At 39.6% G+C, this 18,034-nt stretch overlaps 1 protein-coding gene across 1 annotated transcript; it reads right to left on the reverse strand.

The window, feature by feature from the left end:
- Window positions 1-4,313: 4,313 nt before the first annotated feature.
- Window positions 4,314-16,833, reverse strand: LOC139868819 (uncharacterized). The gene is made up of 4 exons (XM_071857162.1): window positions 16,521-16,833; window positions 6,326-8,034; window positions 5,057-5,641; window positions 4,314-5,015 (listed from the first exon to the last, which is right to left on the reverse strand). The coding sequence occupies exons 1-4, from the start codon at window positions 16,831-16,833 to the stop codon at window positions 4,314-4,316; spliced, it is 3,309 nt and encodes a 1,102-aa protein (XP_071713263.1).
- Between the last annotated feature and the right edge of the window lie 1,201 nt (window positions 16,834-18,034).

Consider the following 18,034-nt stretch of genomic DNA (forward strand, 5'->3'; position numbering starts at 1 on the left):
ATGCCACTCCAAGGAAAGCTTCTTATTACGCTTAGAAATCCAACCAAAGCTCGTGTTTTGTACCTCGGAAAGAATACTTGCAGGATTCCACTCTTTATTATTAAAGACTTTGGCATTCCGAGACTTCCATAAGGTGTAGCAGCTTACCCATTTCACAGCTTCCCATAATGACTTACCATATTTAGAGAACGATGTGAAGATCGAATCTACGACAAGAGGTTCAAAATTGCGTAGATTACTCTCTGGGATATTCCACCAACGAAAGAAGCACTTCCAAAATTCCATCACTTTCTTACATTTTACCAATAGATGTTCCACTGTTTCGATTTCTTCTACGCACATCGGGCATAGTATAGAATCCAAATCAATACCACGCTTATCAAGTTCTGAACGTACCGGTAGCCTCTTTAGCTTAGCTCTCCATACGAAAATTTCAACCTTTTGAGGAATGGATTTGTTTCGAATTGTTTCGACAGCTTGATTGCCTGCTCGCAGCCTTTTCTAATCTATCATTAATGCCAACTGTTTGGTGGTGAAGGCTCCATCAGATCCCAAACTCCATCTCCATTTGTCGTGCGAATTTGCCTGTAACCGTACTGATGATAGTAGATTAGCCAGCTCCCTTATGTCACTTAGTGATCTGCCACGAGGTTCTCTGGTCCATTGCCACGAAATCAAGCCACTCTCCATTATTTGCTGTAACCTATCTTTAACCGTAGCATCTTTGTCGCTTTCCAATGCAAACAATCTGTTAAATGTTTCCTTGAGAGGCAGACTTCTAAGCCATATATCTGACCAAAATTTGATAGAGCTCCCATCTCCGATATCCTTTACAAACGAGGAGGAGAATGCAACTTCCATGGCATCAATCGATTTACCTGCTTTAATTATGTTGGTCCAAGTTGAACCGCCACTAGGAAAACGCAAATTGTTAGTATCCACCAACCCCCCACCCTGCCCATAAATACTAGTAATCACTTTGACCCAAAGAGCATTGTGGTTCGTTTTGAACCGCCACCACCATTTACTCATCAACGCCAAATTTTTTGAGATAAGAGAACCAATATTTAACCCTCCCGACCCATAGGGTAAAAGAACCCTATCCCATTTAACCCATGAAAGTTTTCTCCCAACCCCCGACCCGCCCCAAAAGAAATTGCAACTTATGGATTCGAGTAGCTTGATCACACTAGCTGGAGCACGGAACAAGGAAAAGAAGTATAATGGCAAGCTACTAAGCACCGATTTCACAAGAGTTAATCGACCTCCAAACGAAATTGCTCTTGCTTTCCATTCCGACAGCCTCTTCCTAAATTTATCTATAACCGGAGTCCAGGCACAAGCTTTATTTGTCTTAACCCCTAGTGGGATACCAAGGTAAGATAAAGGAAATGTACCGGATGAACATTTAAAATGAGCAGCCATCAAATCCAATTCTGTTTTAGAGACCCCGATTCCATAAAGTTTACTTTTTCCAAGATTGACTTTGAGCCCCGATAACTCTTCAAAACATCCGAGAAGTTTCATTACATTGGACACGTTACTTCGACTCCATTCTCCGAAAAAAATTATATCATCTGCATATTGAAGGTGGGATATTAAAACTTTGTCCTTACCTACGCCAACACCTTTCAATACTCCATTCTCCACGGCTTTTTGAGTAAGAATATTAAGCCCCTCGGCGGCGATGATAAAGAGGAAAGGAGATAAAGGATCTCCCTGTCTTACCCCTCTTTCCGGCTTGAATTCGCAAGTTGGAGAACCATTGACAAGTACTGAGATTGATGCCGAGGAGAGGCATGCCATAACCCATTTGATCCACTTTCTACCAAATCCTAAGCTTTTCATTTTCTCCTCAATAAAGTCCCACTTGAGATAATCTTTAAGATAATCTTTATTTTGACTATACTTGCCGCCTCCAATAGTCTTTAAGATATATTATTATTAATTAATAATTAATAAATTATTATTAATATTAAAATAGGTTAAATTTTCAAAGAATAAATATATGAATTAACTCTCAGATTATGATTAAGGATCGGTCTAGTAAATTATAACGTGACCTGATATCTATTTTTTATTTCAGATTTCTATTTTGATGGACATACAATAAGAATACGATAAGATGGACATACATGTAGCTTAACTAGATGTCAAAATCATACAAAGTACTCCGTAATCGGTTAGCTTCCTAGAAATTACATGGCATATATTTTTTTTATTTCGCACAAGGCATCAATAACTTTAGGACTGACCCTGACTCTAACCCATACACACACTACCAACTCACACGGCACACCACCTCGTATAATGAATAGTATAACTCACATCCAATTGTAAAAAGCAAAACATTATAAATTACATTTCCCAATGTATGCTTAGTAACATGCTGTTCAAACAAAACAATGTATGCTTACTAACAAGTACCGTAAGTCATAACAAAATTTCTTAAATATATAAAACTAGTGTACTTTTATTATATTATTTGTTTTGCATCTTTTAATAGTCAAAGTTACGTAATCCAAAAACCTAGGCAATTTAATCTTCGTTTAACTATAATCAGGCAATGAATTCAATACTAGGCCAGAAGCCCATTAACGATATACAAGCTCAGTTTAGATACACACATAATGAAATGGAATGAAGAGGAATTAATATTAATAATTTGATTTTAGTAAACACATATTATATTGTTGCAAAATACATGTGTATCGGCAGGGAATTAATATATTGTTGCAGTAAACACATATTATATACCATGCATAAAAGAAATATGATCAATGACCACGACCACGATGGCTTGGACCAGAGTACGCTCTTCTCCTAATCACTCCAGTTCTCAATGAATATACGGATTTCTTCAAACGATGTTGACCTCGAAAAACCGGTCTATGGCTTTCAGCCATTGCCATTGTAAACAATAAGTAGACAAAGAAAACGAGTACTATTTTAGAATGAAAACGAAACAGAAGTGGTGTTTTTCTTTTGGTTGCAATATTACGTCTCATATTTGGGGTTTGAATCACCAATGAATGATACTCCGTATTAAGTTGGGGTTTATATGATGAAGTAAATGGGACAAACTCGAGTAAATATTGGTAATTGCCATTAATCGAGGAACAAAGTGGTGCCCCTTTTTAAGATTGTTTTGTTTGGCCTTCGATAACAGAGTCCAATTTAACAAGTAATGTGGTAAAAAAATTTAGACAAAATTACACTGATAGTCCGTGTGGTTTGCAGGAAAACATACGAATAGTTCAAACTTGATTTTTTCAACTTTTTAGTCCAAAAGTATGCATTTTCGTTCGTGAATAGTCCAGCTGTCCGATATCCATTATTTTGTCCGTTAAGTGGCCTCACATGTCAGGCACATGAGGGTCACGATAACCGAGAAACTCACTTTCATCTTCATCTTCACCCACTTAACTTCTCCATCACAAACTAAATTCATAAACCCTTATTTGCAATAAATAACTCAAAAACAAACACTACTAAGTTACAATTACCAAATTAAAATTCAACAAACACAAATCAAACAACAATTAAATAAAACCCTAAGTTAAAATTACATCGCATATCGTTCATCTTCACCACCACCGACTTCATATCATCGATTTATCTTCATCATCATCAACGATTAATCTTATACCATGAATCCAAAAACGAAGAACGAAGACTAGCAATTTTGTGGAGAATCAAGCAATTTCAGAGTTTGAAAGTGCTCATCGAGTGTTCTATTCATGATTTGGGATAACGTTCATGTTAAAGTTTTAATCTAAATTGGTCTGGATTATCGAATTGAATTTTTCTGCTCATATTCTTTGCGCTAAATGTTCAACTTTTATGAATTTTAATCACGTTCAAGTTCAAGGATGATGCTAAAGGTTATTGAAATATGTTTCTCGCATCATTTGGATCTAATTTTGAAGGTTTTTTTATTTTTATTTTTTTTGGAAAAAATCTAATTTTGAAGTTGAATAATAATATGCTTTAACTCTTGGATATAATTGATAGTTTACTTGAGAAGTTAAGTGATAGCTGTTTGAAATAAAAATAAGAACAAAATGAAAAAGTATTGATCGTTTTATTGATTTGTATGAATTGATAAAGCTGAATTGGTTCTTTTTACATTTACAAATGGATCCTATATATACTGCTAGCAGGCCAACGGCTATATGCCTACAAATGGAATGTATTTTCTATATTTGGAAGGCTGGCTGGCTGATCTTCTTGTAGCTGTATCCTTGCTGTCATTTGAGGGAAATGATGATACCTTTCTGATCCCAAAATACAATATTTACATAGTTTTATTTTTAACACTCTCCCGCAAGTTGAATAGTGGGGTTTTCAATATTCAACTTGAAGAGGATATCTCTGAAGAGTCTTCCATTAACAGACTTGGTTAGAATATCAGCTAGCTGGTCTTCGGATCGAACAAATGGTAGAGAGATTATTTCAGTCTCAAGTTTTTCTTTGATGAAGTACCGGTCAATTTCTATATGTTTGGTTCGATCGTGCTGAACCGGGTTTTCCGAGATAGCTATTGCAGCTTCATTATCACACATAATCTTGATAGGAACCTTAGGAGGAAATCCGATTTCTGTTAAGAGTTTTCTTATCCACAATGCTTCGGTTACGCCTCTAGCAATCCCTCTAAATTCGGCCTCGGCACTTGATAGAGCTACAACCTTCTGTTTCTTGCTTTTCCATGTGACTAGATTACCTCCGACGAGAGAAAAATATCCTGATGTTGACTTTCTATCTCCTTTCTCTCCCCCGTACCCGGCATCTGTGTATACTTGTGTTTCAAGATGATTGTTTTTGCTAAACAAAACCCCATCTCCTGCAGTTCCCTTCAGATATTTGATTATCCGCCATACGGCTTCCATATGATGATGTTGAGGTTGATGCATGAATTGACTAACGACCCCAACAGCATGAGCAATGTCTGGGCGAGTATGAGCGAGATAGATGAGTTTTCCCACGATCCTTTTGCCACAAGCCGAGCTTTGTATCTTTCAACGGTTCCATCGGCTTTATGTTTAATGGTGAACACCCATCGACATCCAACAGTTTTCTTTGATTCAGGAAGGGTGCATCTTTCCCATGTATTGTTTTCCATTAGAGCTTTCATTTCATCTTCCATTGCCTTTCTCCAAACGGGTGATTTAAGGGCTTCTTCAACGTTGTTTGGAATTTTTTCAGAGTATATCGCGGAAGTAAATTGTTTGGCTTCTTGTGATAGATTACCTTTGACAACATTCGCCATTGGATATCTTGACCTAGGATTTTCCCTTTCGGGAGAATATCTTTTTGGAGGGATTCCCCGATTAACTCTTGGAGGAAGAACATATTGTTCATGTGGAGGTTCAGTTTCAGGTTCAACTGGTTGATCGGGTTGTCTTTGTTGGTGAGGTTGTTCTTCGGTATGACACGTTTCCTCAGTTTGACCTGTTTCCTGTACTAAAGAATCTACCTCACTTTCAAGGTTAGTAGTAACAGGTGTAATAAATTCAGAACTAACCTCAGTGGTATTGGGAAGATCATTGTCGGAAGTACTGGTAGGAGGGATACTATGAGGCACTTCTTCAGATGACGGCAGATCTAACCAACTCACAGAGTCATTTGATTCTGACTCCCCCTAACTTGTGTGTTGGGTATAATAGTATTCAGTTTCTAAGAAGTCACAATTCATAGAAACGAACATGTGTTTCCTTTTTGGACTATAACACCTATACCCTTTTTGATTTACCCCGTAGCCGACAAAGACACATTTTTCAGCACAAGGGTCGAGTTTGGTTCTTTCCCCTTTGGGAATATGGACAAAGACCGTGCATCCAAATATTCTAGGTTTTAAAGTAAGATTTGACGGAGGTTTATAAAATTTAGCAAGTGTTTCAAGGGGATTTTTGTATTCTAAGGCTTTGGTTGGAAGTCTGTTAACAAGGTAAGTAGCAGTAGCGAGAGCTTCGGGCCAAAAAGACCTTGGAACATTTGACTATATCATTAAAGCACGGGTAATTTCGAGAAGGATTCGGTTTTTCCTTTCGGAAACACCGTTTTGTTGGGGAGTATGAGGACACGAAGTTTGATGAATAATCCTTTTTGTTTCGCAGAAGTGTTTCATTTGAGTATTGACAAATTCTCCGCCATTGTCGGATCTAAGAATTTGAACTTTGGTTTTGAATTGTGTTTCAACCATAGAATAGAAATTTTTAAATTTTTCAAAAACTTCAGATTTGCTAGTTAAAAAATATGTCCATGTCATTCGCGTGCAATCATCAATAAAAAGTAAGAAATATCGAAGGTTATGTCCCCCATTCACCCTTGCGGGTCCCCACACATCAGAATGAATTAAGGTAAAAGGTTGTTCGGATTTAGAATTACTAGTTTTAAACGAACTTTGATGGCTTTTAGCCAAAATACAGGTTTCACATTCAATAACTTTATTTGAAGAAAACAGATTCGGAAATAAAATTTTTAAATAACCAGCAGACGGATGTCCTAGACGTCTATGCCATAACCATGCTTGTCTATTAGGAGTCCCATGGGCTAGCATGACTGCACCATCTTGAGTGACTTCGTCCACATAGTATAACCCATCCCGTTCAGTACCACGACCAACAATCTTCCCGGTTCTGATGTCCTGCAAGATACAGAACGTTGGGTGTAATAATACGGTGCAATTAAGTTCTTTGGTCACGTGACTAACGGATAGGAGTTTGTGTGAAAGTGCGGGGACATAAAGGCAGTTTTTCAATTTTAAGGTCGGTGATATTTCAATCGTCCCTCCTCCCTTAACTTGAACACTACCACCATTAGCCGTTTTAATTTGAGTTTTATTTGATTTTGATTCCGAATAAAAGTCAGTTTTATCGAAAGTCATGGTGTCGGTGGCACCACAATCGATAATCCATTCCTTGTTTTTTATTTTATTAGACATAACATTAGCATGTGAAACATTTTTTGTTGGAAAGGACCTACTTTGTAAAAACTTTTGACATTTTGAGTTTTCTTTAAATATATGGGACTGTTCAAAGTATATAGTGGAAATGGAGGGACTGTTATGTAAATTAGTATGAACATGGGGTTTGTTTTTGACAAGGGGTTTAACACAAGGTGGGTTATATAACTTAGAAGGGTTTGAGGGGTCATTTTGTAATAACCGAAACCTGTTTTCGGTTAAAAACCCTATCCCCTTTTCATCTGTAAATCGATCGGGTTTGGGTATGGATCCTAACCCTAACCCTAACCCTAAATTACCTCCACCTTGGGAAGATGATGCAGGTTCTTCAGCCGCCATCAACCCGAAACCTCCTTGAGCAGTGGTGGTATCGGCGGTCTCTTGATTGCTTTTAGTTGCAGCCACTCCTGCTGCTATTGATGCTTTTCCCTTTTTGTGACCATCGTTCCACCATTCGGGATACCCAACCCGTCGAAAACATTGGTCTTTGGTATGTCGTTTCATTCCACACTCTTCGCATACGAGTTTGTCTTTATCTTTGGATGAAATAAAATTGGAACGACGTTGGTTCCTGGAATACAAGCCATGGCCATCTGTTTCAGTTTCTTTGGTTTTGGATGTTGGTGCAATTAGCCCAGAGGCTATGCCTGAATTGTTGGTGGGTTCAATCTTGTTGCTAAATATACTTTGGTGAGCGTTTTCTTTCCTAATAGCAGCATAAGCTCCTTCAACTGTTGGAAGGGGTTCGATTCGAAGTAACTCCCTTTTTATATTATCATGTTTATGATCCAGAGCATTCAAGAATTGAAATAATTTTTGCTCTGCTCTGATGTTGTTGTATTTGATAATATCATTTGGGTGTTCCATGGGATTTGGATCCCTTGTTTCGATTTCTCCCCATATTCCTTGTAGTTTTAACCAGAGATCTTCGATTGATTTTCCCTCTTGTTTGATGTTGTTTGCTTTGACATGTAGGTCAAATGTTTGCAGTTTATCCTTGCCTGAACTGTACGTTGTGATTAAGGCATTCCATAATAACTTTGCAGTTGGGAATTGTGTAAGATTGCTTGCTGTAACAACCCAAACCAAACCACGACAATTCCCGTTAAATTTTACAACAAAAAAAAAATTTCTGGTGCAGTTCAATTGCGCGGCGCGCCAGGTGGGTGCGCGGCGCGCTAAACCACCTGGACAGCCCGCTGTCCCCGGAAGTCAATTTAACGAAAATGTTCGACTAGTTCCCGACATTTTTAGCCAAAACACTTTCAACCATGAATTCATATATATAAAACTAGCACGTTTAATTAATAAAATTAAGTTTACGAAGTGGGTCCGACATCGACCCATATTACCACCTTAAGTACCAAAAATACAATTTTCGACTTTAAGATTTTAATACAAAACAAAGCCGAGCATGGCGATCGGGAATACACTACCCAATCCTAAACAATCCAAAAGCAAGTCACTAAAGCAACTATGCAAGTCTTCTAGTCCTCGCGCTTACCCGAGCCACCATCCGCATGCAATCTATAAAAAGAGTCAACAACGAGAGGGTAAGCTAATGCTTAGTGAATGATAATATACTACATACATATATATGTATAAAATGAATACGCCACACAAAACAAATACCGCATACCGAAGCATCCAAGTATAAAGCATCTACACTAAGCATACCGTACGATCTAAGCAACGAGCTAAAGATACAACACAAAAGATAGTCCACCAACGACAAAGTAAACATCGCCAAATAGCTACACCCGGAGGGTTAGCTACAACACAACAACACATTAATATAATACAATAATAATAATACACAAGGTTAACCCCTTAACCTCAATCACACGAACATTGGCCGAACAACCGAGCCTTGTGAATTCGCACAACCCGAAATTCACTTCTCAACCATAAGATGACCGAACAACCCGAGTCATCGTGAATCCGCACTACCCGAGATCCACTACCTCAATAAGGTGACCGAACAACCCGAGTCACCATGAATCCGCACTACCCGAGATTCATTTCTCATTACTAAAGCCCACGGTCACGGGATTATAAAATCCACCACATCGGGGTCATCCACAACACAACCATATCAACCCTTCGCCATTAGGGTTATAACAACCAAATCACAACCATGTGTGATAATGTGCACACAAAATGTGCACCTCGCCAAAGATGGTCAACCAAAACGCACAACCGTGCCAATTGGACTTATACACAAGTCCATCAAGTCCACCTATATGTGAAGTGAGCTCTATAACCGAGAATCACTTCACCCGACCCGCACCCATCCTACACATACATATGCACATAGGATATTATCACTCACCTTGAAGTCTTGAAGAAAGCTTCCAAGTAATCCGCAACTCGTCAATGGAAAGTACCTATTCCATTATCACAAATATCACAACACAATTAGGATGGATTTACAAACCACCCAATTCGACCCTTAGTGCAATTTCGACCCAAATGCACTTCCAAGCACAAACCGTATCCGAACTAACCAATAATCACTAACACAAGTGAGAATGGTCATAATATGCTAAATAAACCCGAACTCAAGTGTTAAACACGTGTCATACCCATTTTGACACTTAAACCCTAATTTTGACCCATAAAGGTCAAAATCTCATCCTTTACAAGTTTGACACCAAAACACATTTAACTCGGTTTAATACTTCAACTTAATCCATTTTAAGTTTATAAACCTCATTAATTCGCCAATCGGGTCATAATTACCACCAAAACCTAATTTGACCCAAAGTCACAATTAGTCACCCAAATTACCCTAAATGGGTTCCAATACTTCCATAATCACTAATCCAAGTGATTAAACTCCAAACCAAAGCCTAATCAAGGCCAAAACGTCATCCAACCCAAAACCCGCCAAGTGACAAGAATAACTAGTCACCATAAACCCATTTCATCACCTAAGTGGGTTACTCAACAAATTAACTCAAAACCCTAAATTGAATATCAAGTTAAACAAATGAAATTCGGAGTTTGAGCTTACCAATACCACCACAACGTAGCTAGGAACGAGGAGAACAACTTTAAAACCCGAGACTTTGAACGATTCGAGCTTCTTCCTCACCAAAACCTTCAATCTCTCTCTAAGCCTCTCTCTCTCTCTCTAAGAATGGATGAAGATGATGAGTGGATGTGAATGGGATCCAAAACTGATCCAAACTAGCTCATAAGCCTCACAAATCCGGTCCCATGTGATTTTACCCTTTTACCCCTCATTAAAGCAATTAAAAATAAAGAGGGTTCTGTCAGCAGCAATCGGCGCGGCGCGCCCCAACCCTGCGCGGCGCGCAACACAGCTGAACCAGATTCCTTTGCATATTAATTCCATATAAATATTAAACGAAGCCCGATCTCATATGTCTTTTATAAACAAGTATACAAAATAAATATTCGGGTCTTACAACTCTCCCCCACTTAAACTCGATCACGTCCTCGTGATCCTCATCACTTGACCAAAAGGACTCCACTTTACGGTCCTCAACATAAGTCCAATCCGACTTTCCTAAGCAATTTTTCCCAACGAATCGCCTTCCACAACTAAATCGTCACCCGCGATTTATCAAATCCACAATCCGAGCACTAACACCATGCTCATTCCCTAACACTGGGAAAAACCCAACCAATCTCATACCGAGATATTAATTCCTTAGTGTACTATTACCGAGTACAACGCTAAAAGCAACCAAGTCTCAACCTAAAGTCAACAATCCGAAACGATGAAGACCGAACCAAACGAATCCTTGCGGATAACACCAATCACTAGACATCCTTTGTAGTGCGCTATACGACCAATACGCCACTACTGTAACATCATAATCCAACGGTTAGAAACCGATAGCGTCCAAAACGACTATGGCAACGCTAAACCCGAAGGTGTACAAAATCAACTCTCGTCACACCCGTGACAACATGTGAGCGAAACACGGCTATCGCATCACTAATCACACAACATGGTCCTCACGACCCCACTACCGGCGTATAAAACAACCAATAGATCAAACCACACGGTCCTCATGACCCCACCATCGGTGTATAAAACAACCAATAGATCAAACCACACGGTCCTCATGACCCCACCATCGGTGTATAAAACAACCGATAGATCACAACTCAACATGGCCGAAACAACCCGAGCCAAAACACATATGGAGGATGGTCGAAACAACCCGAACCTTAGTGAATTCGCACAACCCGAAATCCACCAACCCAATCCATATATCTCACAACAGAATGACCGCACAACCCGAGTCATCGTGAATACGCGCAAACCGATATTCACTACCACTGCCACATAGTGTAACCGAGGATGGCCGTACAACCCGAGCCTTAGTGAATCCGAACTACCCGACATTCACTACCTCAAACTATGAGCCCAACCAACAGGGACAATCGTACTACCCGAAATATTGTGAATACGAACAACCCGATATTCACGTCCCACAACACAACTCTCTTGATGAAGTCAGCGGACCCCGAAGGTCATGCTCCACCAATCTCAATACCGGATGAAGTCAGCGGACCCGAAGATCATGCTTCACCGATCTCAACACCACGCTCATGACGAAGTCAGCGGACCCTAAAGATCATGCTCCATCAATCACGTACTCCCATGATGAAGTCAGCGGACCCTAAAGATCATGCTCCATCAATCAACCATACCATAATGAAGTCAGCGGACCCGAAGATCATGCTTCATTAATCGTCAATCCCATGATGAAGTCAGCGGACTCCGAAAGTCATGCTTCATCAATCACATACCATAATCGAGCAAGAACCACCTATATCAAGCATAGGTACCGAACAAGAATTCTCCAAAAGAGAACCCGACACACACCTTCCTTAACCGAAGGATTTCACCTTGCTCACCAAACACGTCCATTATCTCTCAACGAGATTTACCACATTACCACCTCGGTGGTAATTCCAATCCAAACCATAAGTACAATTTATCCGAAATCGTACCCTACCACAAATCGACCAAAACTAGGTCTCGACAAAAATTTCCGGATCTACCAAAAGCATCATCCGAAATATCACACTAAAACTTCCTCGTGCGGGAGTGCGACTCCCCCACTTGGAACCACGTTCCTATCTCACAACTCGTACAACCGTACAATGCTACCAAAGGTAGACTTTACCGACGATTGGGTACACACGACCCATCACTACACCTTGCTCCAACCTTGAGCATACAAAGGATTTCAATCAATCCTTAAACACTTCGAACGAAAAGTGTAGCACGATTACACAAACCATACCCTCGCAATTATCCAATTGCTTTAGTTTGTCAAGTTTCACTTAGTCACTCATGTACCTAAGGGTTTCTCCCGGGACCCTAAGTACAATGTAACCACAACACAATCGGAGTCGACACCACGCTAGTAGGTATAAAAGAGGCACCTAATGTCGCGTCATAAAGACTCCATTACCAACATACGTCAAGATTTTAAACACTCGATCTCAAAGGTTCCAATCACCCGACGAACCCCATGGTTCATCACTTCAACACAGAAGCGAACACGCGCTTAACAATCGAACACCAAATCCATTTCCGTGGCTTGGTAGTAACATTTCCCAAATACTAAGGAATGCTTGGTTGCACCAAGTCTTACGCCCTTCGTCCCAAAAATCAAACATCGTCACAGGGTACTTCCATTAGGAACGTCACCCTTAACAATAACATGCACAACACAATGCATCTAACAAATCCGAACCTAAACGCCACATAAATAAATATTCAAAAGACATATTTATTAAAACGAAACGTACCTCAACGTCTCCTTGCGGCATTCGCCGCCGCCAACTCGGGACAATCCGGCTTGCGATGTCCCTCTTTATGACAATAGTAGCACATTCCGTCATCACTTCTCGGCATTGTGCATTCCCACAACTTGTGACCCCTAACGCCACAATTGAAACACCTAGGCGCACGAGAATCCACCGCGCCCTTTACCACATTACTCGTACTCGCACTCGGACCCTTAGTCCTCTTACTCGGAGCACCATAAGAAATAACCCTTCTCTCACTTGAAGGTTCGGCCTTTTTCGATCGCGTATAAGACTCGAAACCTCTAGCCATCGCAAATAACTCCGCAAACGACTTCGCGTAACCCCGGCTAATTTTTCTTTTCAAGTCATCGCTCAAAGTTCGATAGAAATCCTCCATCAACAAACGATCGTTCCCCAAATATTCCGGGAAAAAACGAGCCTTCGACATAAAAGTCGTCTTTAAAGTATTCAAGTCCATAGAACCCTGTTGCAAATTTCGCAACTCACAACGCAATTTCGATAAATCGGCTGAAGTTCGGAACTCCTCGAAGAATTCCTCCTTAAATTCGTCCCATGATAATGCCATAAACGTCTCACCACCGACAAGATCAATCTTGCCATCCAACCAATCCTTCGCCCTACCTCGCAACAAACTAGTAGCGAGTCTCGTCTTTTTCTCGGGTGGGCATTCCATAGTACGAAAACACCCTTCGACATCCGAAACCCAAGTCGTACTCACCAAAGGATCCGGTTTCCCATCATACATAGGGGGTTTAGTCCTCATGAAGCTCTTAAGATAACGCTCCATTTCACCCCTATTTTGGAATTCGGAATACTTCCCATCCATTTCTTCTCGAAACGCCCTCATTTGCTCCGCAATGGCGGCCGTAACTCTAGCGTTAAATTCCGTGTCGTTCATCTCGGTCTCGTTTCGCGTCGTCATTCTAAAGAATGCAAAACGATTAGTCCACGCACGTATAAAACGACACGCACAACACCCTCCCATCTTGCTAAACACTCGTCGTACATCACTTGTTAGACACGATTTGCACCCGTAATAAGGTCTGCAAGTTCTTATTACGCACGCACGCCGCATCGACTCGTTAGTACAACGACCGCCTCGCTCGATGCTATAAACAAACACAAACAAAATTCTACGCGATAGAAGCACACGCGAGAATTACACCACAACACAAATAATATATTAATAATATCCGCATTACTAATATAAACGTTAGTCGACCTATAAACAAGGCACTAACTAAACCCGTTCCTGACCCGTAATCCTACAAGTCCCGCAACAAATTACGCGCACACAAAAGTCTAAGTCTAGGCACCTATCTCAAGTCACCTAAATCCCTTAGACCATGCTCTAATACCACTTGTAACAACTCAAACCAAACCACGACAATTCCCGTTAAATTTTACAACAAAAAAAAAAAAAAATCTGGTGCAGTTCAATTGCGCGGCGCGCCAGGTGGGTGCGCGGCGCGCCAAACCACCTGGACAGCCCGCTGTCCCCGGAAGTCAATTTAACGAAAATGTTCGACTAGTTCCCGACATTTTTAGCCAAAACGCTTTCAACCATGAATTCATATATATAAAACTAGCACGTTTAATTAATAAAATTAAGTTTACGGAGTGGGTCCGACATCGACCCATATTACCACCTTAAGTACCAAAAATACAATTTTCGACTTTAAGATTTTAATACAAAACAAAGCCGAGCATGGCGATCGGGAATACACTACCCAATCCTAAACAATCCAAAAGCAAGTCACTAAAGCAACTATGCAAGTCTTCTAGTCCTCGCGCTTACCCGAGCCACCATCCGCATGCAATCTATAAAAAGAGTCAACAACGAGAGGGTAAGCTAATGCTTAGTGAATGATAATATACTACATACATATATATGTATAAAATGAATACGCCACACAAAACAAATACCGCATACCGAAGCATCCAAGTATAAAGCATCTACACTAAGCATACCGTACGATCTAAGCAACGAGCTAAAGATACAACACAAAAGATAGTCCACCAACGACAAAGTAAACATCGCCAAATAGCTACACCCGGAGGGTTAGCTACAACACAACAACACATTAATATAATACAATAATAATAATACACAAGGTTAACCCCTTAACCTCAATCACACGAACATTGGCCGAACAACCCGAGCCTTGTGAATTCGCACAACCCGAAATTCACTTCTCAACCATAAGATGACCGAACAACCCGAGTCATCGTGAATCCGCACTACCCGAGATCCACTACCTCAATAAGGTGACCGAACAACCCGAGTCACCATGAATCCGCACTACCCGAGATTCATTTCTCATTACTAAAGCCCACGGTCACGGGATTATAAAATCCACCACATCGGGGTCATCCACAACACAACCATATCAACCCTTCGCCATTAGGGTTATAACAACCAAATCACAACCATGTGTGATAATGTGCACACAAAATGTGCACCTCGCCAAAGATGGTCAACCAAAACGCACAACCGTGCCAATTGGACTTATACACAAGTCCATCAAGTCCACCTATATGTGAAGTGAGCTCTATAACCGAGAATCACTTCACCCGACCCGCACCCATCCTACACATACATATGCACATAGGATATTATCACTCACCTTGAAGTCTTGAAGAAAGCTTCCAAGTAATCCGGAACTCGTCAATGGAAAGTACATATTCCATTATCACAAATATCACAACACAATTAGGATGGATTTACAAACCACCCAATTCGACCCTTAGTGCAATTTCGACCCAAATGCACTTCCAAGCACAAACCGTATCCGAACTAACCAATAATCACTAACACAAGTGAGAATGGTCATAATATGCTAAATAAACCCAAACTCAAGTGTTAAACACGTGTCATACCCATTTTGACACTTAAACCCTAATTTTGACCCATAAAGGTCAAAATCTCATCCTTTACAAGTTTGACACCAAAACACATTTAACTCGGTTTAATACTTCAACTTAATTCATTTTAAGTTTATAAACCTCATTAATTCGCCAATCGGGTCATAATTACCACCAAAACCTAATTTGACCCAAAGTCACAATTAGTCACCGAAATTACCCTAAATGGGTTCCAATACTTCCATAATCACTAATCCAAGTGATTAAACTCCAAACCAAAGCCTAATCAAGGCCAAAACGTCATCCAACCCAAAACCCGCCAAGTGTCAAGAATAACTAGTCACCATAAACCCATTTCATCACCTAAGTGGGTTACTCAACAAATTAACTCAAAACCCTAAATTGAATATCAAGTTAAACAAATGAAATTCGGAGTTTGAGCTTACCAATACCACCACAACGTAGCTAGGAACGAGGAGAACAACTTTAAAACCCGAGACTTTGAACGATTCGAGCTTCTTCCTCACCAAAACCTTCAATCTCTCTCTAAGCCTCTCTCTCTCTCTCTCTAAGAATGGATGAAGATGATGAGTGGATGTGAATGGGATCCAAAACTGATCCAAACTAGCTCATAAGCCTCACAAATCCGGCCCCATGTGATTTTACCCTTTTACCCCTCATTAAAGCAATTAAAAATAAAGAGGGTTCTGTCAGCAGCAATCGGCGCGGCGCGCCCCAACCCTGTGCGGCGCGCAACACAGCTGAACCAGATTCCTTTGCATATTAATTCCATATAAATATTAAACGAAGCCCGATCTCATATGTCTTTTATAAACAAGTATACAAAATAAATATTCGGGTCTTACACTTGCAATCTGTGGTTCAATGTTCTGGATAATCCAGGAAAATACAACCAGATCATCCTGGTTCCACTTTTGATTATTGATTGCAGGTGGGTCTTCTGTGAGATGATTAAGGAGGGTCTCGGATTTGCCTCCGATGGCAACCTTAATCATCCTAGACCACAATGAAAAATTGGAATTGTTGAGGTTAACATTGATTTTTAATGAATCTGGTAACCTCTGTGCTTGATTCTCATTATTGGACTGAAGTAACCTAGCCAAATGGCTGGTTAGTTCAGTGATAAGTTGGCTGTTGGGATTGGTGTCTTCTCCAGACATTGTTGGCTATTTTGAAGAAACAATGAATCGAATATGATGAGAAAAAAAAGAATGTTAACTGATCCAGGATCATTAACAATGCTCTGATGCCATGTTTGAAATAAAAATAAGAACAAAATGAAAAAGTATTGATCGTTTTATTGATTTGTATGAATTGATAAAGCTGAATTGGTGCTTTTTACATTTACAAAGGGATCCTATATATACTGCTAGCAGGCCAACGACTATATGCCTACAAATGGAATGTATTTTCTATATTTGGAAGGCTGGCTGGCTGATCTTCTTGTAGCTGTATCCTTGCTGTCATTTGAGGAAAATGATGATACCTTTCTGATCCCAAAATACAATATTTACATAGTTTTATTTTTAACAATAGCATTTACTTTTTATTAAATTAAATAATGCTTTAACTCTTAGTTGTTGCATTGTCTTCCCAAAACTAGGTGCGTATTCTTTGATGTGTAATAACAGATTTGAAGGTAAATGGGTTTGTTTAAATCTCCACTATTTTGTTGAAGACAGTAAGGTGTTCCAGCGATTAAAAAGGAAAATCGAGTGAACAGTATAGTATCGAATAAGAGTGCACAGATCACTCTTGTAAATAGCTTTTTATGTAATTGGGTTTGTTTAATTCGATGGGTTTGTTAATATATCTATTTTTTTTATTGAATTTGTAATTGATTATTAATTAATTAATTTTAATATTAAAAGAAATTACGATTCATAGTTTGGTTTGGTAGGATGAACATGTAAGGGTAAAAGAAAGAGGTGAAGGGGAGAAAAAGATGTCAAATGACAAAAATACCTTCATGTGCGATGCACATGCTTGGAGCTAACAGAGAAAAGTTTACAGCTGACGGAAAATTGGACTATCCGTGGAATAAGTACATACTTCTGGACTATTTAGTTGAAAAAATCAAATTTGAACTATCTGTGTGTTTTTTTTGCAAACCACACGGACTATCCGTGTAATTCTGTCAAAAATTTATTGGTCACTTGTGTAAACTAACCCCATTTTAAACGCTCTATAATAAACTTTACAGACACGTAAATATACAAACTAAGAGACATATTATGTACTCGTATTTCTTTTCATTTCTTTGATACCAAATTGTCACTAAGACAATACATATATACTGTGGAAGATGGACGCGTGGATGGTTAAGTTCCTTTGGTGATCCAATGTTGTTCAAAAAATACA

Source organism: Rutidosis leptorrhynchoides, chromosome 9 (assembly GCF_046630445.1).
Source record: "Rutidosis leptorrhynchoides isolate AG116_Rl617_1_P2 chromosome 9, CSIRO_AGI_Rlap_v1, whole genome shotgun sequence".
Taxonomy (NCBI): domain Eukaryota; kingdom Viridiplantae; phylum Streptophyta; class Magnoliopsida; order Asterales; family Asteraceae; genus Rutidosis; species Rutidosis leptorrhynchoides.